The sequence below is a fragment of the Carcharhinus amblyrhynchos genome, chromosome 22 (assembly GCF_965287045.1).
Source record: "Carcharhinus amblyrhynchos chromosome 22, sCarAmb.v2.hapA, whole genome shotgun sequence".
In the NCBI taxonomy this organism is placed as follows: Eukaryota; Metazoa; Chordata; class Chondrichthyes; order Carcharhiniformes; family Carcharhinidae; genus Carcharhinus; species Carcharhinus amblyrhynchos.
In genome coordinates this window covers 15,800,468-15,828,371 of record NC_137345.1, presented here as the reverse complement: position 1 = coordinate 15,828,371, position 27,904 = coordinate 15,800,468, and the positions used below count along the sequence as shown (strand labels likewise).

At 42.0% G+C, this 27,904-nt stretch overlaps 1 protein-coding gene across 1 annotated transcript; it reads left to right on the top strand.

Annotated features, from left to right (window-relative positions):
- Positions 1 to 880: 880 nt before the first annotated feature.
- Positions 881 to 22,291, top strand: LOC145356788 (acidic mammalian chitinase-like). The gene is made up of 11 exons (XM_080209655.1): positions 881 to 905; positions 4,230 to 4,259; positions 4,346 to 4,547; positions 7,092 to 7,148; positions 7,952 to 8,102; positions 9,803 to 9,927; positions 11,732 to 11,858; positions 12,328 to 12,510; positions 17,188 to 17,304; positions 19,641 to 19,779; positions 22,035 to 22,291. Exons 1-11 carry the CDS (start codon positions 881 to 883, stop codon positions 22,289 to 22,291), a joined length of 1,413 nt encoding a protein of 470 aa, XP_080065781.1.
- The last annotated feature ends 5,613 nt before the right edge of the window (positions 22,292 to 27,904 follow it).

The window sequence follows — 27,904 nt, the reverse complement described above, 5'->3', positions numbered from 1 at the left end:
GAGCCAGATGGCCCACTCCTGCTCTAAGTTCTTCGGTCCTTATGTAATGGTTGCCCTTGGTGATCCTGTAACTGATTGATGGCTCAAATTCTGTCAGGAAATTACAGTTAGTATTTTTATGATTTGCATTAAACATCAAAAATAAAGCATCCAACATCACCTTTATTGGATTAAATTTAGATTTTCCTCATGAATTTGAGAAATGATTGTAGCCGCTTCACCTCAGATCATTCTATTGTTCTTCAGGTTGAAATCTGAAATTTAAAAGAAGTCAATTAGTGACTGAACCCACACGTCTGCCATCAGAACTAATTTGCCCCCAAACACGTCACCTTTACTGAAACTATCTTTCAATTGCAAAGTTGTTCATTGAAGTTAAACTTAACTAGCAACTGCGCGGGGATTTGAATCCATGACCCAGAGCCTTAGCTTGGGCCTCTGGATTACAGGTCTAGTGAACATCACCACTGTGTGACTGTACAGCTTTCTGTTTGAAAGTGCACCCTTTTGGTGTAAAGGGTTGCACTGATGTCAGAAGTTCAGGTCAGGAACATTAAAAGGTGGGAATCACATCATCCCATGTTAAAAGAACATGGATCTCTCAAATCTCCCCACCAATTTTCTGGTCTGTTTCTAGTACAAGAACAAGTCTGGGGTTGCAATGAAGGTCAAAAATCCAGATAACATTGTAGAGGAGAAAAATGGTTACTCACAGAGTGATGCAAAAAATGTTACAAAGATTAGATAAGACCTGTTATTTTTCCATTGTGACTGATCTTTTACCAGTGATATGGTTAATGATGTTTGGAATTATTTAGCACTAATGATAAACTCAGTGTATAAAAGAGAAAGTTGATGACCACAACACACCAGCTACAAGATGGCAAAGCTTCTACTTAGAACAGGTAAGCTTGTTTTACCATTTCATTACCATTGATATTGTCCGTGAAAATGAAACAATGTTTTCTGTCGAAAATGACATCATTTATTGATGGGCTGACCCCAGTAGATAAGCTTGAAAAGACTGAACAAGAGCATTTGAAATGTGACTTAAATGGCATCACCTAAGATGGCTGAACCTTCACAAATTACTGAGCCATCAACAAGGAGCTGGGCTGTCTAGAAGCGTCCCTTAACAGGCAATTAATATAGACCATCTCCTGAGTCATTCACAACATATCCAGATATGTGTATCCAGCTGTGTGTGGTCTAAGCAATCCACTTTGGACAATGGATGCCCACTGAGAAAGGAATTCCACCAGCCATACCATTTACTAACTTTTAAATGGTTGATTGAAATGAATTTAGCATGACCATATTTGGATAATTAGCCAATCAGTGACAGGATTCCCACCTGACTTAATGGAAATCTGGGGCTGTATTTGTCGTTGGATTCATGGACAATGAAGGATAGGAAGTGGGAAAGAAATTGGTTCCTAGGCATACTTTTAACCTTCCAAACAGGTCACAGAACTAGAATACTTAACAAGTCCATGTTTGAAGATACTTTTTTTTATTCATTGGGTGTGGAGGCCCTTGAATTGAATGGCTTGCTGGGCCATTTTAGAGGACGTTTAAGATTCAACCATATTTGGAGTCACCAGTTGGCCAGACCAGATAAGGATGGCAGATTTCCTTCCTTATTTGATGAACCAGATGGGATTTTCCAATAATGGTTTCATGGTCATCATTAGACTTTTAATTCCAAATTTTTATGGAGTTTAAATTTCAGTTGTTGTCATGGCAGGATTTGAAGCCAGGGCCACCCAGTAATTCTGGAAGCTAGTCTAGTGAAATGCCACTACATCACTGCCTCCAGTCATGGAGCAGAATGAAGTAACTTGGAACACTTCTGCATTGAAGAGTTACGGAATTTCGCCTACTGTTAGGAGTGAGGTTCTGCCCAAAAGCTAGGAAAACCCTCAAACTTCTGGCCACTTTTCAGTTGAAGCTGAAGAACAGGAGATAGGCAAACAATCTGAAGTGAGCAAAGATACAGCTGGAGCTTTGGAAAGTAAAGGCAATATTTCAAGGAACAAAGGAGAAAGAAAAAGACAGGAAAGAACAGGAAAAAGAGGAATGAGATTTCCAGGAAAGCAAAAAAAGGGACAGAAAAGAAAGCAGGGAGAGAATTTCAGAAAAGAGAGAGTCATTGAGGTCTTACATCATGGAAACAGGCCCTTTGGCCCAACTTGTCCATGTTGCTCATTTTTTACCACTGAGCTAGTCCCAATTGCCCACGTTTGGCCCATATCCCTCTATATCCATTTTAACTATGTAACCGTCTAAATGTTTTTTAAAAAGAAAAAATTGTTCCTGCCTCTACTACTATCTCTGGCACCTTGTTCGAGACACCCACTACCCCCTGTGTAAAAAAATTGCCCCTCTGGACCTTTTGTATCTCTCCCTTTTCACCTTAAACCTATGCCCTCGAGTTTTAGACTCCCTTACCTTTGGATAAAGATGTTGACTGCCTATTTTATCTATGCCCCTCATTATTTTATAGATCTCCATAAGATCACCCCTAAGCCTCCTACACACCAGGGAAAAAAGTCCCAATGTCTATCCAACCTCTTCTTACGACTCAAAAAATCAAGTCTGGTAGCATCCTAATAACTCTTTTCTGCACTCCTTCTAGTTTAATAATAGAGAAAGAGCCTTTCAGGGGAAAGTTATGAAAGCAAGTTAAAGGCAAAAACGGAGCAGAAGCTAAGATAGATGGAATTGAGGGGGCAAGTATTGACTGTACCCATTGGAGACAAGTATGTAAATGACTATAACTAAGGGCTGATCATTGAGCTCTTAAGGTACCAAGGCTTAATGAGAAGGACATGAAAGCAATTTTTGTGTCATTCAGAAAATTTGCCATGAGATTGTAGTGGCGAATGGAGATTTGGACCCTAATACTACAAATCAGATTAACAGGGAAAACCCATGAAGTTTATCCCCTATTGTTCAATGAGAATCGACAAACTATGAGATGAACAATGATGGCTTTCAGAGTCTGTATGGGCTGGTACCAGAGCTGTACGGGAAAAATTCCAAACTTCCTGCAAGTGACCTGAGCAAAACTATATTGGGTTTCAAAGGCTTAGGCGACTTGTTTTCAATCAATTGATACGCGTGCTAAAGTTAGATCCCATGCACAAAAACCTCAGAGGTGCGATTGTCCCTGAGGAATTCAAAAGTTCACTCCCACTTTCCGGAAAGACATGTTGAAAAGCAAAGCGTCTCCAAAGCCAAACAAGCAGCGATTATGGCTAACAATGAGCATGTCCACAAACACTTCTCACAAAATATATCTTCCTCCAGTTAAACACTCATTAAATTAGCGAGAAGATTCTTTAAAGAGACCTGTTATGATCAACTGAGGCATAGAAAGAGAATGGAGCCATCCTGCTACCTTTTACCCAACCTTCAGAATATTGTAAGGCTATTAAATGGGGAATGTAACAAAGAGGCCAATCCTTTCTCAGGTTCGGGTCTCAATGTAAAGGAATGGATCATTTGCTGTGTTACCTGAAGATGCCTTATTGTTAGGTTAAAAGCTGAATTTGCCTCAGTCCCAGGTGCTGACTGGTGGTGATTTAACAAGAGGATCACCATGCCTCAGGTGAGTGGCAAGGATGAGAAGGCAGAGCCTTCATGAATAACCTGAGCCAGTATGGGAATTGAACCCAAGCTGTTGGCATCACTAACCAGCCATCCAGCCAACTGAGCTAGCAAGCTATCTATCTACTGTTCATTGGTTAAATTAGCAAAGGAATGCTGTGCAACTACATTGGTAATTGGTGATTTGCCAGAAAGTTTCATTTGCAAGGGTGTAGTCATAAAGTTGTTTGGCATTTCAATTTCTGTTCATTTGACTGAAATATCTCCATGAAGAATCAAACAGCATCAGCTATTTGTGCAGGTTCTTTTTTTCTACCTTGTAAATGTACCTGTTCTTTTGTTCTCAGAATTTCTGCTTTTTCCAGTTTGGGCTGTTACTGTTCATCTCAATTTCAGTGCAGGATATTTCAAATTGATGGAAATCTTAGTAGCATATGAATATATTCAGATGCATTTGAACATTGATCTGTCTGTAGAGTTTAATTCAGCTGCTTTCTTAAACATTATCAATTCGATGATAATTTGAAGGAAAATTTTGCAGCTTTTGCAGTGAACCTTAAAGATTTCAGAATATTTTGATCATCATTTTAACACTTCTCCAATATTCTTTATTACAGCAGTGGTCTTGTTGGCATGCCTGGAACTGGGTGAGTCTTTGCCCTTTTTGAACTATTTTGAATTTTATGTAATGAGTCGAGGCTCAGTGCTGATTTTCCTTTCTCCTTGCTCTCAGGCTCTGCCTACAGACTGGTTTGTTACTTTACAAACTGGGCTCAGTACAGACCAGGAGCTGGGAAGTTCATGCCAGAGAATGTGGATCCCTGCTTGTGCACACATGTGATCTATGCTTTCGCTGGGATGAAGCACAATCAAATCACCACCACTGAAGTGAACGATGTGAAACTCTACCACTCATTCAACAGCCTTAAAAACAAGTATATTTTTTCCATAAATATTGAGAAATTCCTGAAATGCTAAATATAGTTTAAGGCCCTTATTCTATTCTGTATACTGTTGAAAAATTATATGGAAATATAACATGACTGACCCAGTCATAAGATAGAGTCATAGAGGTTTACAGCATGGAAGCAGGATCATCAGCTCAACATGTCCATGCTGCCCTTTTTTTTAACCTGCTATGTTAGCTCCAATGGCTCGTGTTTGGCCCATATCCCTCTCTACCCATCTTACCCAAGTAACTGTCTAAATGCTTTTTAAAAGACAAAATTGTACCCACCTTTTCTACTACCTCTGGCAGCTTGTTCCAGACACTCACCACCCTCTGTGCGAAAAATTGCCTCTCTGGATCCTTTTGTATCTCTTCCCTCTCACCTTAAACCTGTGCCCTCTAGTTTTAGAATCTCCTCTCTTTGGGAAAAGATGTTGGCTATCTAACTGATCTATAGTTGATATATGAGTGAAATTGGGTTATATTGATTTGTGTCCCAACGATAGAGATGAGTCAATGCCCAACAGGTTTGGCAATATTTAACGCAATCATGGTATCACTATGTTGTGCCACGTAAACAAGAAAATACTTTATATTCATTCCACGTTTCAATTTGAAACCCCTGAGATGGTGAACTGAGAGTTATTTTAATTAGTGTGCAGCTAGATTATATTTGCCACATATACTAAATGTTGCACTTACACCTGAATCTGGCAATACGCTGGTGCACAGGCTGCCATATGTGTTGTACAAAATGCAGTGTGTACAAACCTGCTTCTGTGCAGAAACACTGGGCTATGGAGAGAGCTGGAATTTCCACTCTGTTCAGCAATTCAGAATGAGTGAGATGGCATTTGCATTTTAGTTATTCCAGCCAGCTACAAAGCACCCATCAATGCGTGTTAAATATTCTCACAAAATTGACGCTGGTCCCCATTATTGTAGCCCAATGGGAAGTGTTTTTTCTTAAACTCCTGCCTTGCCCTTCACACTTTCCTGCCTTAGAGGACAACGAGGTGACTTGCAACAGGGCTCTGCTTCTGATGTTTATTCAAAGCTGCAATATCCATGTTGCTAGCAAAACCCATGAAGGTGAGAGTGACTGCCTGTGTAATCAATGCAACATTTGTTCTGACTGTGACGTCAAGGAACCCTGGCAAAATTGAAGACATCCAAATAGTATTACAATTCTGTACACACCCCTGCACCCACCCTTTCTCCAGTACTGACATATTGGCAGTTATTGTTGACCACGGACTGAATTGGACAATCATATAAACACCACAGATACAAGAGCAGTCAGAGACTAGCAACTGTGAAGTGAGTAACGCACTTCCTGCCTTCTTAAATCTTGTCCACCATCAATAAGGCATAATTTGGGAGTGTGATGGAATGCTTTCCATTTGTCTGGAAGAGTGAAGCTTGAATATACAACATTGAAAGAACTTGACGCCATCGAGTACAATGCCTGATCTGCACCCAATCCACCAATTTGTATGTTCGCTCCCTCAAATACTAACTCAGGCTGGCAGCACTGGACGATAGAAACAAGGAACACTACAACAACATCCTGTTTTGGAACAGCATCATTGTTCCTTTACTGTTGCTGGACAAATATTTAGGAATTCCCTTCCTAACAGCACCAGATAGATGGCAGCAGTTCAAGAAAGTAGATCACAAAAGAGCCTCATTTTGAAGTTTCTGCCCAAAGCCAGGTCCAAACAACAGAACTGTGTCCTCTACCATGAGTAGGTCAGGGAGGCATTGCCACATTCCACCCAACTGAACCCAGCTTGGGCATAAAATACAGCAGTGGAACTTGAACCCAGATTTTTTGGTTCAGAGGCAGGGACACTTCCCATTGCACCACAAGACCTCTTACTGTCAACTTCTCAAACTCAATTATGGATGACCACTGGATACCACTGGATGGCCGTACCAGTGACATCCACATCCCATATTCAAAATCATGCAGGGACTGGGCAGAGTAGATAGGGAAATGTTGTTTCCTCATGAAAAAGGATCAAGAATGAGAGGCCACATATTTAGAGTGATTTGCAATTAAAGCAAATGCAATTTAAGAAAAACCTTTTCACACAGCGAGTGGTTCGAATCTGGAATGCACTGCCTGGAAATGTAATGGAGACAGGTTCAATTGAGGCATTCAAGAGGGGTGTTAGGTGATCATCTGAATAGAAACAATGTACAGAGGAAAAGGCAGGAGAATGGCACAATGTCATGCTGCTCGTTTGGAGAGCTGGTGCAAACACGACGGGCCTAATGGCCTCCTTCTGTGTCATAACAGTGATAGAGAGATAGTCTGTGAGATAAGGCTTGAACCTTACCTCCACTCCCCAGTGTCACATTATGTTCTGCTCTGAGGTATTTCTGTTCAATTAAAATTTAGCCCCAAAAAGAGAAAGCAGTAAAAAGATTAGGACAATAATGAATTTAAGCAGTGCTGTTGTTTAATAAATACATTTGCTTACGTTCCTTATTCTGAAAGAATATTTCTTCATTCTTATAACAGAAATGGAAATCTTAAGACACTCCTGTCCATTGGAGGCTGGAAATTTGGTGGTCAGAAGTAAGATGAAAATATTTTTATATATTATTTCAATGTTGGGGGAAAAGTGCTTATTTTCCGATTGCTTACAATATAAAATGAGCTGGGGTCAAAGATTTGGAAATTATAATTGTATGTTTTGATGAGTAATAGATTTTCATTAAGGAGCTTACTGTGACTATGTTCAACTGTGTGTAAAATATAATTCAAACAATAGTTATAAGATTATATCTGAAAGGAAATATTACATTACTTTTATAAAGGCTTTATTTACATTAATACGTTCAGTGAAAATTGATTCAACTCATTACCCAGAGCAGCAAGAGAGCAAGGTCATTTCATAATTTTCTTTTAGTAAGTTCTAATTTGTTTCCTTGTATATATGTTTTTAGTTGCTTATGGAATGTGGGCATTGCTGGCTGACCAGCATTTATTGCCCATCCCTAGTAGCCCTTGGAGGGCAATTGAGAGTCAACCAATTGCTGTGGCTCTGGAATCATATGTAGGCCAGATCAGGTAAGGATGGCAGATTTCCTTCTCTAAAGGACATTGGTGAACCAGATGCGTTTTTACGACAGTGGTTTCATGGTCATCAGTAGATTCTTAATTCCAGATATATTTTATTGAATTCAAATTCATGCCATGGCAGGATTCCCAGAACATTAGCTCAGTTTCTGGATTAATTGTCTAGTGATAATACCATTAGGCTTCCCCACCCATATTATAAAACAATAAAAGAGTCAAAGCTTTTAAATGTTCAACTTGTAATTAGTGAAACCGAATTATTTCAGTTCTGACCTGTTTAACATTCTACTCACCTCCAGATTCAGTGCCATGGCTTCCTCGGCAAAAACTCGTCAGATTTTCATCAAGTCTGTGATTAGTTTCCTGCGTGGTTATGGGTTTGATGGTTTGGACATTGACTGGGAATATCCTGGGACAGTGGGCAAACATCTCTTCACTGTGTTGGTGAAGGTAAGATCAAATGGATTGAACAGGAAGATTAGCCTCATAGCTGAAATAAAACATTTTTCTACCGTGTTTGTAAAATTGAGTATTTTTCCAAGGTCCTCACCAAGGACATGGAATGCCAGAACAGGCATGGGTCATTGAGCACTTCCAGTCTGTTTGGCCATTCAATGGGATCATGGCTGATCTGCAAGCTTAAAGGGGGCGATATTATCAGCTCGTTCTGCCAGACGACCGGTGTGGCGAGCCGGTAGGATCGGGTGATAGGTGAAAAATTGGGTTCATGCCCTGTTTTACTCCTGTTGCGATGTTACCAGCCCCATTCTGCCTGTGAAATTAACTTCACGTCCTTTCCGATGTCTATGTGCAGAACACAATTTAAATACATTATCTTCGGGGCTCATTTGCCCTTAGCTGCTCACCAGTTGAAGTCCTCATCACCGAGGATCACAGATGAGGATCACCAATGGGGACCAGATGTGATGGCCTCGCTGCTGGGACCAGAGGCAATTGAAGCCCTGGATAGTCAGGAGCAGGGGTGGGCAGTGCCCAAGGGACAGTGTCAGTGTGGCACCCTGGCACTGACAGATTGCCATCGGGCATTGGGAAGTACCAAGTGGGGGATGGGGCTTGGGGGCGGAGCTTGAAACTGCTGGGGCCTGATAAGATAGGCCCATAGAAGGGGTGGGGCCGTGATGGGGGTAGACTGGAAGGAGAGATCTGTAGGGGGGAGGGAAAGGGGTACTCAGTGTTGGGGGGCACTCTGCATTGGGGTGGTTGTGACTGGCTGGGGTGGTGATCAGGGGCAGATGGCGGGTGGAGATCAACAGCATCTGGGGCAGCGATTAAGGGGTGTGGGATTTCCAGTGTCTGGGTCAGTGATTGGGGGGGTGGGGGTAGCAATGACCAGGAGAACAAATGGGAAAGGACGTTTGATCCGGGGTGGGGGTGGGGTGGGGTGGGGCGGGGCGGTGGTGGGCATGAGTGACAGACAGATCTGGGAGATCAGAGCACCTGCGCAATGGTATCCCTATACTCATTAGCTGGCATTCCAGCAAGAATACCTCTGCCCACTCCCCCTGCTGCCGAGAATCACAATTGGGCTCTTCTTTTTCCGCGTGCTGTACGATTGTGTCTGGGAGTCACCCTAAAAAGTTGGCATGTTTCTCTCCTGTTTTCACTCTCGTTCAGCAATTTTTTTTGGTAAGATTACCCCCAAACAGTTTTAAAAGACAGGTTTGCAGGATTTGTGAAACATGAAAATGGAATGTTTAAATGTGAATCACATGGCATTACTCAATGAAAATAATTTAATTGAATTCTCATTAATCATGGTTTGGGCTACTGTGCAGTAAGAGCTATGAAGTTGAAGTCCAATAGGTTTATTTGGAATCACTAGCATTTGGATGAAGGAGCAGCGCTCTGAAAGCTCATGATTCCAAACAAACCTGTTGGACTTTAAGCTGGTGTTGCGAGACTCTTACTGTGCCTAACTCAGTCCAACGCCGGCATCTCCACATCGTAACAACAATTGACCTGGGCTACATTTAAACCTGATCCTACCTCTCACTTTACCATTAGGTTGATAAGTTATTGTAAGACACTTGGTCATGGATACATATTATGAAGTTGGACAATTCTTTAGCCTGCGTCTGAAACCCTCCATTTGGTGAGGTTCTGAAACTTTGCTTATTTTCAATCTCTAGGAAATGTTGGCGGCTTTTGAAGCTGAGGCGAAAAGCTCTGGAAAACCCAGGATGCTGATTTCAGCTGCAATTGGCGCTGCACCGGGTTACATCAATATGCGATATGAGGTTGCTAAGCTTGGACAGTAAGTAACGTGTTTAGAACGGACTGTCTATGGGGATAATTTAGTGTGCTTCCTTGCTAGTTCAGCAAGCTTAACTAGTTAATAGCACCATGGGGCACAGTGGTTAGCTCTACTGCCACACTGCACTAGGGACCCGGGTTCGATGTCTAGCTTGGGTCACTGTCTGTGTGGAGTTTGAACATTCTCTGCGTGTCTGCGTGCATTTCCTGTGGGTGCTCCAGTTTTCTTTCACGTTCTGAAAGATGAGCTGGTTAGATACATAGACCCGAACAGGTCCTGGACTGTGGCGACTAGGGGAATTAAACAGTAACTTCATTGCAGCATTAATGTAAGCCTTACCATTGTATGGCTAATATAAGACTAATAAATAAACTTTAAAAAAGCCCTCCATTCAATCTCCTGTTGGTATTGAGTTTGCTGAATCCAGCTGAGGCAATGTTAGATCACAGAATAACTACAGTGCAGAAGGAAGTCATTGGGCCCATTGATTCTGCACTGACTCTTACCCAGGCTTACCCTATAACCCCATGAATTTATCCTGCTAATCCCTGAACCTATATATCTTGGGATACTAAGGGGCAATTTGAACATGGTCAATCAACCTAACCTGCACATCTATGGAATGTGGGATAAAACAGGAGCACCAGAGAAAACCCACACAATCCCTAATGCTGTGAGGCAACAGTGCTAACCACTGTGCCACCATGCTGTCATGCTATGTTCTTGGTATTTCTATTTTGTCCTGTAACTTCAGATGTAAAGTGCATGCATCTTGTCACCACGTGGGGATAGAATTGGGCCCCTACTTTCAATCTCTACACAGTTAACTTTCCATCAGTGTTGAGCGTCAAAGTTAGACATTAATAATGACTAATTTGCCATGCAGTGACTGTAGCACTGGATTTTGCCAAGGAGATAAAGAATCTTATAAAAAATACCTTATCTAACTCTACCTGTTCTTAAAGCAAGGTGATGGAAAGGAGGGTAAATGCAGGGAGAGTGGAGGGAGGGACAGGGGTGGCAGGGAGAAGAGGAGAGAGAGCTTGAGTTAAATTTATTTCTTGCAGTGTTTTGGGTTTGATAGATTGGTTACTGGCTGGGAATATCCATGTTATGATGAATTCACATCTTGAATAATATTGAGAAAATTGCACAGATGTGTCTTTCTTTCAATAGTAAAGTTTGAAAAGCAGAAGGTGAATAGTAGAAGAAAGAATTTGAATGATGTGCCACGTGTCATAGCTTCAGTGCATTCCAAATGTGTTCATAGTTGATCAAGTATTTTGGATACAATAGACATGGCTGCATTTGTCTGAAAATTAGCAACCAATAAATCTCCAAAAATGGCAATGCGATCATAATCATGTTCTGAAATATTTCTACCAGTTTTGGTCGAGAGATGAATGTCATTTTGGAAACAAGGTGAACATCTTCCTCTTTTCTCTTTCCTCTTTGATAAGATAAGGATATCTCTAAATTAAAGAAAAAAGTTTCCATGCATTAAGATACCCCTCTTCAATCATTATGTAATGCTCAGTTAGTGCTGCACTTTTCTTTTGGATGTGATGCTAAACTGAAGTCCTGTCTGATCTCTTAAATAGATGTTAAAGATCCCATGGTATTATTCAAGGAAGAATCTGGCTAACATTTATTCCTCAGCCAAACGCATCAACTCATTCTCATTTGTCATTTGTCATAATGCAGCTATAACTGTGGACAGGATTTCAATTGTCACTCCTCAATACTTCAATGAGTCAGATAACTATCATTCATTCTGGTCTAACTCAATTCCTTTCTCCTCCAGAATCTTAGACTTTTTCAATGTGATGACGTACGATTTCTTTGGATCCTGGAATATTGCCACTGGAGAAAATAGCCCTCTTTTTCCTCTCCCAAATAATCATCATTATACCAACCTTTACTTTAATGTGGTAAGTGTTCTTGGAAATGGAATCCAATCATATGTATTACTTTTAATATGGGCTATCTGTTTCAGAGTGGATGTAGGTCAGATGTTTCCATTAGTAGGAGAGATGAGGATCCAAGGGCACAGCCTCAGAGTAAAGGGATGACTCTCTAGAACTGAAGTGAGGATGAATTTCTTCAGCCACAGGGTGGTGAATCTGTGGAATTCATTACCACAAAAGGCTGCAGGGGCTAAGTCATTAAGTGTATTTAAGACAGAGATAGATAAGTTCTTGATTGGTAAGGGGATCAAAGATTTCAAGCTAAAGATGGGAGAATAGTGTTGAAAAACATATCAACCATGACTGAATGGCAGAGCAGACTCGATGGGCTGAATGGCCTAATTCTGCTCCTTTATCTAATAGCCTTATTGTTTTCAGCCATATGGTTTGCAAAGCCCTTCTAGCATACACTTACGATTTTTTTTCCCTGTAGGACTATGTAATGAATTTCCTGAAAAAACAGGGAGCTCCTGCAGAGAAACTGAATGTTGGATTTGCTGCATATGGCCATACCTTCATACTGGCCTCATCCAAAACTGGGATTGGAGCCTATACAGCCGGTGCTGGAGCACCTGGGAAGTACACCAATCAGGCTGGAATCTTGGCCTATTATGAGGTATTGATACCGAGGCAGCTTCTCTATTTCATAAGGACATTTGAAAATACTAACCAACCAAGTACTGAATTTAATGCTCCAAAAAAATTAAAGGTGTGTTGTGAGGAATTACATTTATCAGATGAACTTCCTTCGACATGTATGTATGTTAAAGCCATGTGCTCACTATTCTCTGCAATTGCACTGATGGAAGTTTCCAGAATGGCCAATATTAAAACAGGCAGTGCATTCTGACATCCTTACCAAAGACACTCTGTCCCATATATGAAGATCCTGTTGACTCTGCCAGCATCATAACACATGGCATCACTCAGCTTAGGTACCAACAAAACAGGAGCTGAAACATGCATCTGATGATCAGAGATATAATGCTGTTTTACAGATGAATATCCAGATATTGAATTACATAGCAAAAGATATTCCAATGAGTCACAACTATTTTATTGTGATACAACTGTTCAGTTCACATCCTGGTTTCCACTCTTGGCTTCTGGATTGTCTTCCTGTCCAGAGACATACCCTACTGAAGAAAAACCCAACCCTTATGTCAAAGCTTCAATGAGCTTCACTCGATTCACTCTTAAACTTGTCTTGGATTACACTCAAAGGGACCTGCACTGCTAACATTTATACAATTATACTTAGGCAAAGGTATACAGGTACAAATATAGAAAAATAAATAAATCTTGGGTGGCACAGTGGTTAACACTGCTGCCTCACAGCGCCAGGGACCCAGGTTCAATTCCAGCCTCAGGTGACTGTGTGGAGTTTGCAGGTTCTCCCTGTGCCTGTGTGTGTTTTTTTCCTTCCACACTTCAAGGATTGTGGGCTACACTGAATGCCCCTTAGTGTCAGGGGGACTAGCAGGGTAAATAAGTGAGGTTAAAAGGATAGGGCCTAGGTGTGATTGTTGTTGGCGCAGGCTTGATGGGTTGAATAGCTTCCTTCTATGATTCTGATGTTAATTCTGCTTCCCCGCTGTTATGATGTGAGTATGCCGGCGTTGGACTGGCGTAAACACAGTAAAAAGTCTGACAACACCAGGTTTTAGTCCAACCTATTTATAAATAGGTTGGACTAAAACCTGGTGTTGTCAGACTTTTTACTGTGTCCCCGCTGTTACACAGTGGAACATTCCTCTCCCAGCACCTTCAACATTCTTCTCTGTAGACACATTCCTCTCAGTGAAACAATCCGATAATTGATGATTGGTACGTACATACCCTACCTTAGAGATTTCTTTCCTTCCCAACATTTGCTTTAAGCTGGTTATGTTTCTCCGAAACCTCTATTCATTTACACATTTTAAAGAATGCACATTATCCCACTAATATCGGTTGCCAGTGCAACATTCTATTGTTACTGTTCTTCCAGTCTATTTTTTATACAACATTTCTTCCAAGATCTTGAACACCATATGAACAGATAATAAGTTCAAGAGTTTCAGCGACTAGTGTGCTCTTCACCACTCTTATTTTTTTTGCCTCCTGTGCGAAGGGCTAACTTCCCATTCTCTCACACAAGAAGTATCCCGAATCCTGCTGCCATGAAAAATCCACCCTCAATATTTGCGTGTGAGGAATCAATAAAAGCAATTAATTTCCCGTCATTGGGATCACCCAAAGCTGGGAACTTTAACATACACTTCCCCAGTTTCAATATTCTAAAACTTTTATCCGCTCTCAAAATGTCCTCCACTTTCCGATTTTTCATGATGTGGAGATGTCGGTGTTGGCCTGGGATAGTCACAGTAAGAAGTCTCACGACACCAGGTTAAAGCCCAATCGATTTATTTGGTGGCATGAGCTTTTGAGCACTGCTCCTTTATCAGGTGAGTGACGTTTTCATGACAAGGCTAAATCCCAGTACATCAAAACTTGCATCTGGTTTTCTGTATGCGCCTAACCACACAGGCACACAGACTGGACCCCAAAGATGTGCTCTTAGGCTGATTGGTGTAACAAATTGTCCCTAAATTAGTCTTCCCTCAATGTGGAATGCCATAAGCATAAATAAGGGCATGGGTGGAGAGGGGACTCATAATATTAAAATGGCGGCGTAAGGTCATTGGGCCGAAGGGCCTGTTTCCCGTGCTGTGTTGTTCTTTGTCCTTTGTTCTAACCAATAGATCAGGCCGAACTGACACCTCAGCTATTTCCATCTCATCCTTGGCAGCAGCTGATCTGGAACAACTTGTGATGGGATTGGCATTGAGGGAGTAATATTATTGATGTAAGTTTCTGCCTGATTCACCCTGCTTAATTTCCAAACCCATATACCTGAAAGACCTACCCAGAAGCTTGGCTGCCAATTTGAAATTCCTTCCTAATTTGACTAATAACATTTTCTACAAAGTCATTAATGCCCCTCCATAAAAGTCATCCATATGCATCAAGAAGATGCCCGGTAGTACAGTGGTTAGCTCTGCTGCCTCACATGCCAGGGACCTGGGTTCAATTCCCTGCTTAGATCACTGTCTATGCGGAGTCTGCACATTCTTCCCGTATCTGTGTGGGCCTCGTCCAGGTACTCTGGTTTCCCCACTCAGTCCAAGAGACATGTTGATTAGGTACGTTGGCCATGGTAAATTCTCCCTCAGTTACCCGAGCAGGCGGTGAAGTGTGGCGACTTGGGGATTTTCACAGTAACTTCATTGCAGTGTTAATAGTTGTGACACTCATAAATAAACTTAAAAACAAGTTTTCCCTTATAATGACAAAAAACATAGAAGAAACCCATTCAGACATTGAGTCTGCACTGACTATTAGCCCAGGCTTACTCCGTAACCCCACATACTTACCTCACTCAACTTTCAAAGCTATATATCTTGGGACAATAACGGGCAATGCAGCTTGGCCAATCCACCTAACCTGCACATTTTTGGAGAGGGGGAGGAAACCAGAGCACCCAAAAGAAGTTCATGCAGACATGGGGAGAATGTGCAAACTCCACATGGACATCACTCGAGGCTGGAATTAGACCTGGGTCCTTGGCGCTGTGCAAAGCTAATCACTGTGCCAACTAGAGTTGTGAACACTCTTCAGCTCCATAGTTATCACTGTTAAATTCCCAGGCTAATGGAAAACTTTCACCAGCATGGTAGTGTATTCTGATAGTTAATAACTATATCACATTTTGATGTGATCTGTTCATTAAGGGATTCATATTCTTTATTCACAACTCTGTACTTTAATGGTAGCTTTAACTTGTGATGAAGGATGGACAAACTTTTTATGCAATTTTCAGATGATTCTCTTCTTGTTAACCAGACTCTTATCCCCAGAGGTCAACAATACCTCTCGAATTTCTTGATGGGAACCTCCTTGTGGAATATAATAATGTCTGCATTTAGTGAATTGTAAATCCATCACTTTACCAAGCACAAATACTTTGTCATTCTTCATGTCCAAATGCATTGAAAACTTACTCAGCAATAACAGGTATGTCATTCTGAACTTTGTCAGTGCTGATGAAATGATGCATTCCTGCAATTCCAGTTGGGAGAACCACTCTCTTTAAGGATGTCCAAACACTGGGACTCTGAAATGAAACAGAAAATGCTGAAAAACTCAGCAGATCTGGCAGCATCTGTGAAGAGAGAAACAGAATTACCGTTTTGACTATGACTTCTTCAGTGTCATACTTTGCTTCCTTTTAGCTAGAGAAGTGATGCGAGTCCACATCTCCATTTTGTTCCTATGAGTCTAATGTTGAAAGGATTGGTGGGTAATCATAGTTTCTGATCTTACAACATGACTCAATTACTTCACCTTAAAACCCACTGAGATCTTTTGTTTTATCAGAAACAGAGATTGCTTTCTGTTTTCTTTATCTTCCCACATCAAAAGATTGAAGACAATCCTCTTCTACCATGTTTTACAGATGAATATTCATTTATCAAATCAGACAGAGAAGGTTCTCTGATGGTTTTCAATTGTTTTATTGTGACACTACAGTATAGTACAAGCACTGGTTTCCACTCTTCCCTTGTGGATCTTCTCTTCCAGTCCAGAAGAAACCCTGCTATTAGGGAGAAACTAGCTCTTAAGTATAATCTTCAATGTATATTATCTGTTCAATTCAGTCTGAAGCAAGATCTGGAAAGAAATCAACATTTCTACCATTGTCAAGTGTCACACCCTTCATCATCGGAAATGTTTGACTGTTTTACTCTGGCCATTGTTATCAGTCTTGGAAAATACAAGGATATAACAGTTTACCTCCTCAACCTCGCTCCTTGTAGAAAAATTTAGGGTTTTGTACAAATATTGCAGCCAATCTTTAGCAGTTTGTGTGCCAACTGATGACTGATTTCCACATTTTTTGGAAGGTAAGGAAACTGGTGTTGATGCTATTCCTGAAATCAATCTGTTTCATGTTATTGAATAAAGTCTGGATGCTTCTTTGGCTCTTCCATGGAAACATGCGATGTGAGGAATCAATGAATACCTTTTAATAAAGGATAATATTGGTCAGCATTTGCTATTTATGAATACAACTATTTTTACAACAGCAAAACAGGACAGTGCCTCCAGCCTGAGAGAAAATGGTAGCTGAATAAATTATTAAAGAAAAATGAAATGATAAATGTTGTCAGTGTAAATTGAGAGCACTGCAAGCCACTGATGATTTATGACCACGGATGATTTGAAAGCTAATGTCTCACTCTTCTCACAGATCTGCTCATTTTTGAAAGGGGCCACTGAGGAATGGGATGCTCCACAGGTGGTGCCGTATGCTTATAAAGGGAAGGAATGGGTTGGATACGACAATGTGAAAAGCTTTAGAGAGAAGGTATCGCTGATGTTCTACATTTTTTTAATTTGGTGGCTTTGTGCAAAATTTGTTTTAGCATACAGCTAGTTTGTTGCAATCAGCATTGGAATCATGCTGGTATATTGATCAGTTGAATAACAAACAGTGTATCATTACACAAAGCTTAGGTGGAGTATGTGTCACGGATAATCTGATGCTCTTTAACCAACATTTTTATTTCTGAGTTAGTCTCTTATATAAGAGTGTTGGGAGATGTTCATATTTCTGTTGACTCACCTCTTTGTAGCCAAATTATGTTCCATCACAGGAATAGAGGCATTTTCTGAAATGACTGATTTCCCAGATACTTACACAGCAAATGGAATGATATTTGGAATATCTATTTTAAAGTCATTACGATACTCATTAAATATTTCATGTGTCTATGACAAAAGTCAAATGAAGCAGTATTCATGCAAAGGTAGCAGAGGACCTTTGGCCATTTTCATCAAGTCACCTTTATGTAGGTTGGAGTTTTCCAATCTGTTGACAAAGTATTGCCTTGAGCAGTAAAATTGGAGGCAACCCACTGGCTGCCTTGCTGGGTTTTCCTGCTGAATTTTCAAACACCCAAAAAAAAGGAAGGGATGCTTCCCATGATGCCATGCTGCTGGGTGGGCTCTTGACTGAGCTTAAACCATCATCAGCTTAGGTTTCTGAGAGGTGAGACATCTTATTTTGAAGGCCATACTAAATTAAAAAATAAAAATCAAGAAAACAAGCACCATCCCGCATGGAACCCCCTCCCCCGCCCCACCCATCCAAGGACACGGAGCCCATCCCTGCATGCAACCCCTCCCCTCATGGAACACCCCCCTTGACAGTGCTGGGGAGCATTGCAAGGGGAAGCGCCTGACAAGTGTGCCAGGATGCAGTGACAGGGGAAGTGTCTGCGTCGTGTCAAGGGGCAGGGGTAAGGGGCTGTGCCTGGTCAGTGTCAGGGCATTGCCCAGGCATGACACTCTCCTGGGTGGGGGCTGTCTGCCTCCAGTGGGTTCTGGTCACCAGATGCATACCTTAGGGGGTGTGGCAGACCCGTCATGATTCATGTTGGCATGAACAGACAGGCAGACATTCAGACATAATTCCCATTAAGTTATTGGTCAGGGTTGGGGTGGAGGGGTTGCAGTGGTGGGGGAGAGACAATCAAATGGGGAAATCCCACCAGTGAGAAAGCCATTTTGGGACTCTTGCTCAATTTACCACTTGCACGGGCATTCCTGCCACCTGAAAACAGGAGCTGGAAGTCCTGAGCACTTCACTGAGTCATAAAATTGTTTCAGCGCAGAAAGAGGCCATTTAGCCCATTTTATCTGCACCGGCTCTCTGAAATAGCAACTCACCTGGTGCCATCTGCCCATCCTTCCTCCTTGACACTGCATTCCAGAGCCTTACTCCTTGCTGCGTGATAGAGACTTCCCCCATATGACTGTTGCTTCTCTTACTGATTACATTACATCTGTTCCCCTCATGATTAATCCTTTCCTGAGTGGGGACTGTCTCCCTCAGTCCTGTACTCATAATTTTGAACACCTCTATCAAATCTCCTCTCTGCATTGTTTTCTCAAATGAAAACATACCCATTATCTCCAATCCATTTCCATAATCTTCATAACTGAAGTTACTCTTTCTTGGAACGACTCTCGTGGATCTTTACTGCATCCTCTAATGCTTTCATGTCCTTCTTAAAGGATGGTACCCAGGACTGAGCACAATACTCCAGCTCAGGCCAAACTACTGACTTCTTCATGTCAAACATAACCAGTGAAAACCTACCAGATTGCCCACCCCGGATTCCCAGAACAGAAAGTAGCTTTGGGTGGGATTTTATGATCTCACCTTAGCGAGACTGTAAAATCCTGCCCAACCTCTTTGTACTTGTACTCTGTGCCCTGGATACTCCATCCATTATTGAGTGCTCTTGCAACGGGTCCTGCAAAATGAAATTGCCTATGTGCATATATACCCAGGCCTTGCAAAGATGTATCTTTTGTTTTATTTTGCCTTTTCACGTTCTTCTCAGATGAATGACTTCATCTTTATCCGCATTGAGCCTCATGTGCCATATGCCCATTCCACCAACTTGCCTCTGGCCTTTCGAGATCCTGCACTATCCTCCCCTGCCAGTTCCCAGTGTTGTCAGGTTTTGTGTCATCTACAGGCTTTGAAACTGTGGCCAGTACACCAAGTCCTTAATATATATGAGGGAAAGCAACGATCCCAACACTAACCTTAGGGAGTTTAAGTTAAATTTGAGATAGAAATTGCTTGCAAGCAAGGATTTGTGAATTAAAGTTGTGAACAATGTCTTTCAGGCTAAGTGGCTGAAAAAGAACAACTTTGGAGGAGCCATGGTGTGGACACTTGCTATGGATGATTTCTCTGGATCTTTCTGCAACGAAGGGCCTTATCCTCTCATTAATGCGCTGCACACTGAGCTTGGAATTTCTGCAGGTATCAGCATTCTTTGTCCTTGGAACTGATTGCAAGTTTCTATCAGAAAGTCAGTATGGGCAGCAACTAATAATTGCCAATTTCAAATATGTTTAACTGTCTACATGACTTGGCGCAAGGAAAAATCCAACCAGGCTCCTTAAGTTAACAAGTGTCATCTTTATTCCTAAAACTCATTCAGGTAAAGATGCAGAAACAACTGCCAAAATATTAAAATGCTCAACTATATCCAAAGAGGATGGCTTGTTGGCACAGTGGTTAGCCACTGCTGCCTCACAATGCCAGGGACTCGGATTCAATTCCCAGGCTTGAGTCACTGTCTGGGTGGAGTTTGCACATTCTCCCCATGCCTGCATGGGTTTCCGCAGGTGCTCCAGTTTCCTTCCACAGTCCAGGGGGGTGTGTGTTAGGTGGTTTGACCATGCTAAGTTGCCCCTTAATGTCAGGGGGATTGCCTTGGGTAAATGCATAGGATTACAGTGATAAGGTACGGTTGGGATTGTGGTCAGTGCAGATTCGATGGGCCAAATGGCCTCCTTCTGCAGTGCAGAGATTCTATGATTCTATGATACTCACTAATGAAAAACAAAATTCACTAATGCACAGGAAACGCACACACTGTAGTATTGGATCGGTAAGATGTAACGGCCAGAATTTTACTGGCCTGCCCACCATTGGAATTGGAGTGGGTGAGGGGCAAACAATGGGAAGGTCCAATTGGAAGAAAGATTTTATTGTTTTGGGACAAGCGAGGCTGTAAAATCCAGCCCAATGTGTGGGACGGCATAAAGAGTACTGTCCTTAAAGATGATGCAAGAGGCATGTGGCCAAGAGTAAAGAGTGATAATGTTGCTTGTATTAGATATGTGTATCTGTAAGTCATTATATCTAATAATGTTTAGATATGCTAATGACTCAGCAATCATTATTTAGCTAGTCCAACCAATCTACAATGCACACGAATCAGGAAACCCCATGTCCTACTCAACAAGAATGCAAAAAGGAAATAAAACTCTTCAAGTATCAGCTATTAAAAAACTCGACAGAATGACAAGTAGATTCACTGAAGTAAAAAATCACATGGTGACCAGATGTGTCTTTGCAGCTGAATGGTCCTGGTCCTCAGTAGCTGCTGGCTTCACTAGATATTATGGTTTTTAACTAGGAATTCACCTTTTTGCACTCTCAGTTTGCAGCAATAAGTTCTTCTGTTGGGGTTTTCAAATCACAAATAGCTAAGCTTTGATGAAGAAAGAGAGATGGGGTGGGCTGTTGGCTCTGGTGCAGTCTGTCCTTAACTGTTGAAAAGCCAGTATCTTTTTACCCAAGAGCTAGGTTATATGACTTCTGTCTGAAATCTCCGGGTCTCCATAAAAAGCAAACTGTGTCCTTTACAAATGCAATGCAGCAGCTGCTGTAAGCCAGTATCCTTTGCTAAGGAAAAATGTCCTTTTCAGAAAAAGTGAATATCCAGATTATGGCATCATAGATTAATATGTATCCAGCTGAGGATGTAATAAAGTCAATTTTGTATAACACAATTTCATAAAAATATTAACAGGCCAAGTCATGAATCTGTACTGGTTGTTACATCCGGTACTCATTGATAAATGACAAAATAATACATTCAGTTTATTTAATTAAGTGGATATTTATTAATTTAACTTAATTTATTTATTTATTAGTCACAAGTAGGCTTTGATTGACACTGTAACACAGTTACTGTGAAAATCCTCTAGTCGCCACACTCTGGCGCCTGATGGAGTGCACTGAGGAAGAATTTACCATGGCCAATGCACCTAACCAGCATGTCCTTCAGACTGAAGGAGGAAACCAGATGACCCAGAGGAAACCCACGGAGACAAGCTGAGAATGTGCAAACTCCACACAGACTGTGACCCAAGCTGGGAATCGAACAAATGTCCCTGGCACTGTAAGGCAGCCATATTGTGATGCAGATTTATCTTTTTTTTAAATCAGATGGAGTTCGATAACTGTGCAATTTGATTAAAAATAAAACGGTAATTAAATTGCATGTCAAAATTTTCACCCCAACAAATAGATTCCAGGCAGCATTCAATATGTCATCAGAATTCGTCAGTAGCTCTTGCTGAACTGAATTATCAAGACATTTGTGAATTGAGTTCTACCCTGAGATTTTCTAAGCACCAACAGCCCTGACATTACGATGTTTGACTTTGTTTGCTATTAATTTTGCAGCAAGCAATGAACTTGTGAATTTTATTTCCTTCTAGCTTGTGTTCCATCCAAAACAACACTGCCGCCAGCTTTTCCTCCTACTCAGGCTCCTAGTGGTGGCAATGGCGGCAGCGGTGGTGGTGGTGGCGGCAGTGGTGAAAGTCGGTTCTGCATTGGCAAAGCCAATGGTGCTTACCCTGATCCCAAAGACAAGAACAAGTTTTACCAATGCGTCAACGGAAGGACCTATGAGAAACATTGCAGTTCTGGATTGGTCTATGATACTGCCTGCAGCTGTTGCAACTGGGCGTAATGAGAAATTGGCAGGTAGGCTTGCTTACTAACATAAGTAACAATTCAAGAAAACAAACTACAGAAAACTATAATGTTGAGGTTGTGTGAAATTCCAATGTAGACCCTACTAGAAGCCTGAAGAAATGCATCAGAAGATTAAAATATGTGGGTAAAATTAACAAAACGCAGTTCACTGGGTACAGAATTCCGACAATTCCAGACAATGTGTGTGTCATATGATACGTAGGTTCATCTTTTGAGTGTCGATAGGGTTGAAATGGACGATGTGTTCTTGCTTTGGGGTGATTCTTATTGGTTCATGGGATGTGGGAGTCCCTGTCATAACCACCGTTTATTGCCTGTCCTTAATAACCCTTGATTAGCCACCGTCTTGAACCACTGCAATTCCTGTGGCAATACTCTGACATCATAAATATCTGCAATGGTATCTTCATAAAACAAGGTTACTGAGTTTTAATTCAGCCCAAGCTGCTTTTCCATATATGATCCAGAACCTGGTTGTGGAATTGGGTATTTCTGTGTGTGTGTGTGTGTGTGTGTGTGTGTGTGGTCCTGGTCAGTTCTATTGGGTGAAGATATGCTGCTGGGGAAGAAGAAAGGTGAGGGAAGAAGAAAAAAATTATAATTTTAAAAATAAACTTAATATTGAAACTGTTTTTAATATAACTGATGTGATATTGAAACATTATTGTTTAAGAAGAGAACACTAAAATATTCTTTATTTTTCCAGCCTGCTGTCAATCTTCGTTGGGCACCAGTGAAGCCGTAACTGATCTTCAGTTTACTTATTGAAGTGACACTACTTTGTGGATGAAGATCATTAATGTACCTCATCTACTTTGTCTCAATGGAAGATGTAAATTGCAGTTTAAACAGCAAAATAAAATCATTGATTCATTAAGAAAAGGCTCTATTGGTGTTTTGTTTTTAATGAATGAAATGCAACAATATCGGTTGAAAGGATTTCACCATCATGAACTCATTTCCAACATAACTGTTTAAGGCAGAAACAGACATTTGAAACTTTGACACAAGCACAGCTCTCCGATACCTGCACTTATTCCAGCACATCTCAGGGAAAGCATTTCTGTATTCAATACAGGAAAGAAAGTGAAATAATTGAGATTTTGTAGCCCATATCAAACCAATTTTTTTCCACGCGAGAAAATGAAACTTAAAATTTATGTAAGAGATTAATTAATGATCTTTGTGGCAGATATGTAGTGGGGAAAAATTTGAGTTGGCCGTTTAATTACATTGTGAAAACACTGTTTCCAGTTGGAGTCCCATCTTCCTATGTGGATATTTTTGTCACTTTTTTTGGATGTGTGCGTCATTGGCAAAACTACTACTTTTTGCCCATCCTCAATTGCCCTTGAGTCGGTGATGGTGAGCAGCCTTCTTGAACCGTTGTAGTCAGTGTCATGGAGGTGCACACACAGTGCTGTTAAGGAGGGACTTCCAGGGCTTTGGCCAATGATAGTGAAGGAACAGCAATTTGATTCTATGTGATATTGCTGTATCAGTTAGGGAGAAAACTGTGGGTGAGACGTCTGCTGCCCTTGTCCTTCTAGCTGGGAGGGTTTGGAGGATGCTGCCATCGGAACCCTGACATGTTGCTGTGGTGCATGTGGCTGATGCTGTGTGCTTCTCTGCTAATGTATTTACTAACCATAAAACCAATTTGCTCACAAACAAGTAATTATCATGAAAATCAATTAAATGATGTTACAATATAACTGGTCATTTAAGATACAATCTTACATTATCACACTGAATCTTGGTAATTACAACAGCAAACCAGTGCATTCGCAAATTCATCTTCATTTTGCAAGATTTACCAGGAATCTTGGCTGTTGCTGCCTCCGCCTGCTGTGGACCCTTGTCAATGAAGTGAACCCAAGCCTACACTGGAAGGAGGGGGGAATTTTCCTGTCCCATCCACCATGGGAATCATAACGGGTTGGGGGGCAGACGATGCAAAGGTCTGTTGACCTTGGGTGGGATTTTCCAGTTTTGAGGTAAGCACAGCCGAAAATTCTGTCCTAAATCTTTGAGCCCCCACCGAGGTGTGTGTCTCTGGTCTAGTGGAGGGTGCAGGTGACAGCTGTGACTGGTCTACAGGTGAGAAGAAATCTTTCTTCGTTGAGGCCTGGGGTCTTGTGCTTTCTTCATTGGAGGGGACTGGTCTCCACTTTTTCATTTTTTTTATTCATTCATGGGACATAGGTGTCACTGGCTATTCAGCATTTATTGCCTATCCCTAGTTGCCCTTGAGAAGGTGGCGGTAAGCTGCCTTCTTGAAACACTATACTCCATGTGCTGTGGTTTGGAAATGCACATTACGAGGGGCCACGGGCTTAGGGTGAGGGGGGCGAGGTATAATTCGGATGTTAGAGGGAGGTTTTTCACACAGAGGGTAGTGGGGGTATGGAATGCTCTGCCAAGCAAGGCGGTGGAGGCAGGCACGCTGGAGTTGTTTAAGAATTACTTAGATAGGCACATGAGCAGGATGGAGATGGAGGGATATAGGAGACTGCTTTAACATAAGAACATAAGAACATAAGAAATAGGAGCAGGAGTAGGCCATCTAGCCCTTCGAGCCTGCCCCGCCATTCAATAAGATCATGGCTGATCTGTCTTGGCTCAGTTCCACTTTCCCGCCCTCTCCCCATAACCCTTAATCCCCTCGCTTATCAAAAACCCATCAACCCGCGTCTTAAAAATATTTAGCGAGGCAGCCTCCACCACTTCAACGGGCAGAGAATTCCAGAGATTCACCACCCTTTGAGTGAAGAAGTTCTTCCTCAACTCCGTTCTAAACCGCCCCCCCTTTATCTTGAGGCTGTGCCCCCTAGTCCTACTGTCCTTTCTGAGCGGGAAGAGTCTCTCCACCTCTAACCTTTTAAATAAGGTTCAGGAGCCTTGGGACATCCCTGGGAATCAATTGATTCCTATGGACCTTCCAACATATTTTCTGGCTCACTTGTTTTACTTTTGAGCTTCTGGGGATTCCCTTGAATGTTTGTACAAGGATGTGCATGTTATTGATGTTTTTCTCTTTTAATCCACAGGTGCTTCGGTCTGCCTTGTTGTCCAACAAGGGGCATACACGCGACGGGTCGTGCAAGGGCTGCTCTTGGATGTTTCGAGAGTAGCCTAGTACTTCATGTCGTTAGTGTACGCTTAAACTGGACCAGATGCTGGGCAACACGACAGTTCAGTGACTATCACTGTTTGCTGTGCAGGTACATGGATTTGGGCAGTGTCTGCGGGAATTTGCGCATCGTGAATTGTGCTTGCGTGGGTTTTCTCCGGGTGCCCCGGTTTCCTCCCACACCCCAACGATGTGCTGTTAGGCTGATTGGTGTAACAAATTGTCCCTAAGTTAGTCTTCCCTCAATGTGGAATGCCATAAGCATAGACAAGGGTCATGGGTGAAGAGGGGACTCATAATGTTAAAATGGCGGCATGGGCTTGTTGGGCCGAAGGGCCTGTTTCCTGTGCTGTGCTGTTCTTTGTTCTTTGTTTGGCCCTCAGTGCCATTAGGGAGGGAATTCCAGGATTTTGACCCAGCAACTGCTAAGGAATGGAAATATATTTCCAAATTAGAATGGTGAGTGGCTTGGAGGGGAACTTGCAGATGGTCGTGTTGCCATGTATTTGCTGCTTTTGTCCTTTTAGATGGAAGTGACTGTGGATTTGGATTTGGAAGAGGCTGCCTAAGGATCTTTGGTGAATTGCTGCAGTGCATCTTGTAGGTAGTACACCCTGCTGCTATTGAACATCAGTGACTGAGGGAGTGGATGTTTGTAGATGTGGTGCCACTCAAGCAGGCTGCTTTGTCTTGGATGGTGTCAAGCTTCTTGAGTGTTGTTGGAGGTGCACCCAACCAGGCAAATGGGGAGTATTCCATTGCGCGCCTAACTTGCATGAGTGCACCTCAATAAGTACGATTCAGCCCACTTGATCAGCACCCCATTCACCATCTCCAATATTCAGGCTCTGCAGTCTGTTCCATACACAAGATGTATTGCGGCAACTCAGCAAGGCTCCTTTGATATCAGTGTCCAAATCCACGAGTGCTGTCTCTAAATAGGCAATGACGGCAGGCACATGGGATTAACAGCTCCTGCACTTCACACCCCATGGCTGAACCTTCGCTGTGGTTTGGTCAAAATCCTACTGTTGCCTCCCTAACAGCACAGCATATGGACTGCAGAAATTCACAAAGACAGCACACTACCATCTTTGCAAGACTGTTAAAGATGGGCAATAGGAAAGCTGCCTGGCCAATGATTTCCCACGTCCCATGACTGAATCACAAAATGAGTGGTGATGTGAGTTTGGACTGAGTAACATGTTCACTTACCCTAGCAGAGTGGATCAGACATTGGCACATTTCCTGCATTGTAGGCCATCCTATAGTCACCGACCACCTCGGTGATCTTCTCCCAAGCAGCTGTGCTCAGGTGGGAAGGCCAGCTGCTGCCATTCTTTGGAAAGAGGATCATCCTTCCTTTTCTCGGTGGCCTGGAGGAAGTCCTCTGGGAAGGCATCGCTGAATCGGAGAGCTTGAGCTGCTGCCTGCTGCTGCACATCTTTCTGCAGTGTCCTGGCATGATTAACAAAAGGCAATCTGTGTGCTTTTTAAATATGGTGCCCGGATATGATGGAGGACAGCCAATTTCCCTTCTACCATGCCATGGCACTTGATGCAAGTAGTGTTATGGAGGTGCACACACAATGCTGAAAGGGAAGGAGTTCCAGGGCTTTGACCAGTGATACTGAAGGAACGACTGCAAAATTAATGTGCTTAACATTGCATCATTTAGCACACTTACCCATCACGTTTTCTGGCAGAAATCCCTCTGTCTAATCGCTTCTGCCATTGGACTTAGTCTCAGGCAGAAATTTCCACCCCATAGTTGTAGTTGATGATGTCATCATTGATGATGGCTCAAATTCTGTGAAAAAAATTACAATTAGCATTTTTATGACTTGGATTAAAAATCGTGTGGCATGATGGTACATAGGTTGGCACCAGGGATCCACATTTGATTTTGGCCTTGGCTGACCGTTTGGAGTTTGCATGTTCTCCCCATGTCTGCATGGGTACCCTCTGGGTGCTCCGGTTTTCTCCCATAGTCCAAAGATGTGCAGGTTAGGTGGATTGGCCATGCTAAATTGCCCCTTGATTTCTGAAAATGTGTAGATTAGGGGGTTATCCATATCCAACATCAGGTTTATTGGATTAAATTTAGATTTCCCTCATAAATTTGAGAAATGATTGTATCCTCTGAACCATGGATCATTATTATTCTTCAGGCTACAATGTGAAATTTTATCAATCAGTTATTTCAGTAAAAGGAGACCAATGGATACTGTGCCCCATTGAAATGGGGGCTTCACTCTTATTTGCATTGAATGGTGGAGCTACTCACACCAATCAGGAATTTCAATGCTGCTCTAACCAACATTGGGCGATTTTGATGCCATGCCTGCCTACAAGTGGCAGAGAAGTGAAATAGGCATATTCAGGGCTGGAGCGAGAGTGTTTTCCTGGTACTGGGAGCAACATATCCTCTTCTGGGCTCCACAGAGTAACTGG

What these genes read in the sequence shown, in the direction of transcription:
- LOC145356788 (XM_080209655.1), top strand. Translation starts at nt 881, where the DNA reads ATGGCAAAGCTTCTACTTAGAACAG. An exon ending in CCAACCTTTACTTTAATGTG is followed by an intron (nt 11,859 to 12,327) that starts GTAAGTGTTCTT and finishes TTTTCCCTGTAG; the next exon opens with GACTATGTAATGAATTTCCT. An exon ending in TGAGCTTGGAATTTCTGCAG is followed by an intron (nt 19,780 to 22,034) that starts GTATCAGCATTC and finishes ATTTCCTTCTAG; the next exon opens with CTTGTGTTCCATCCAAAACA.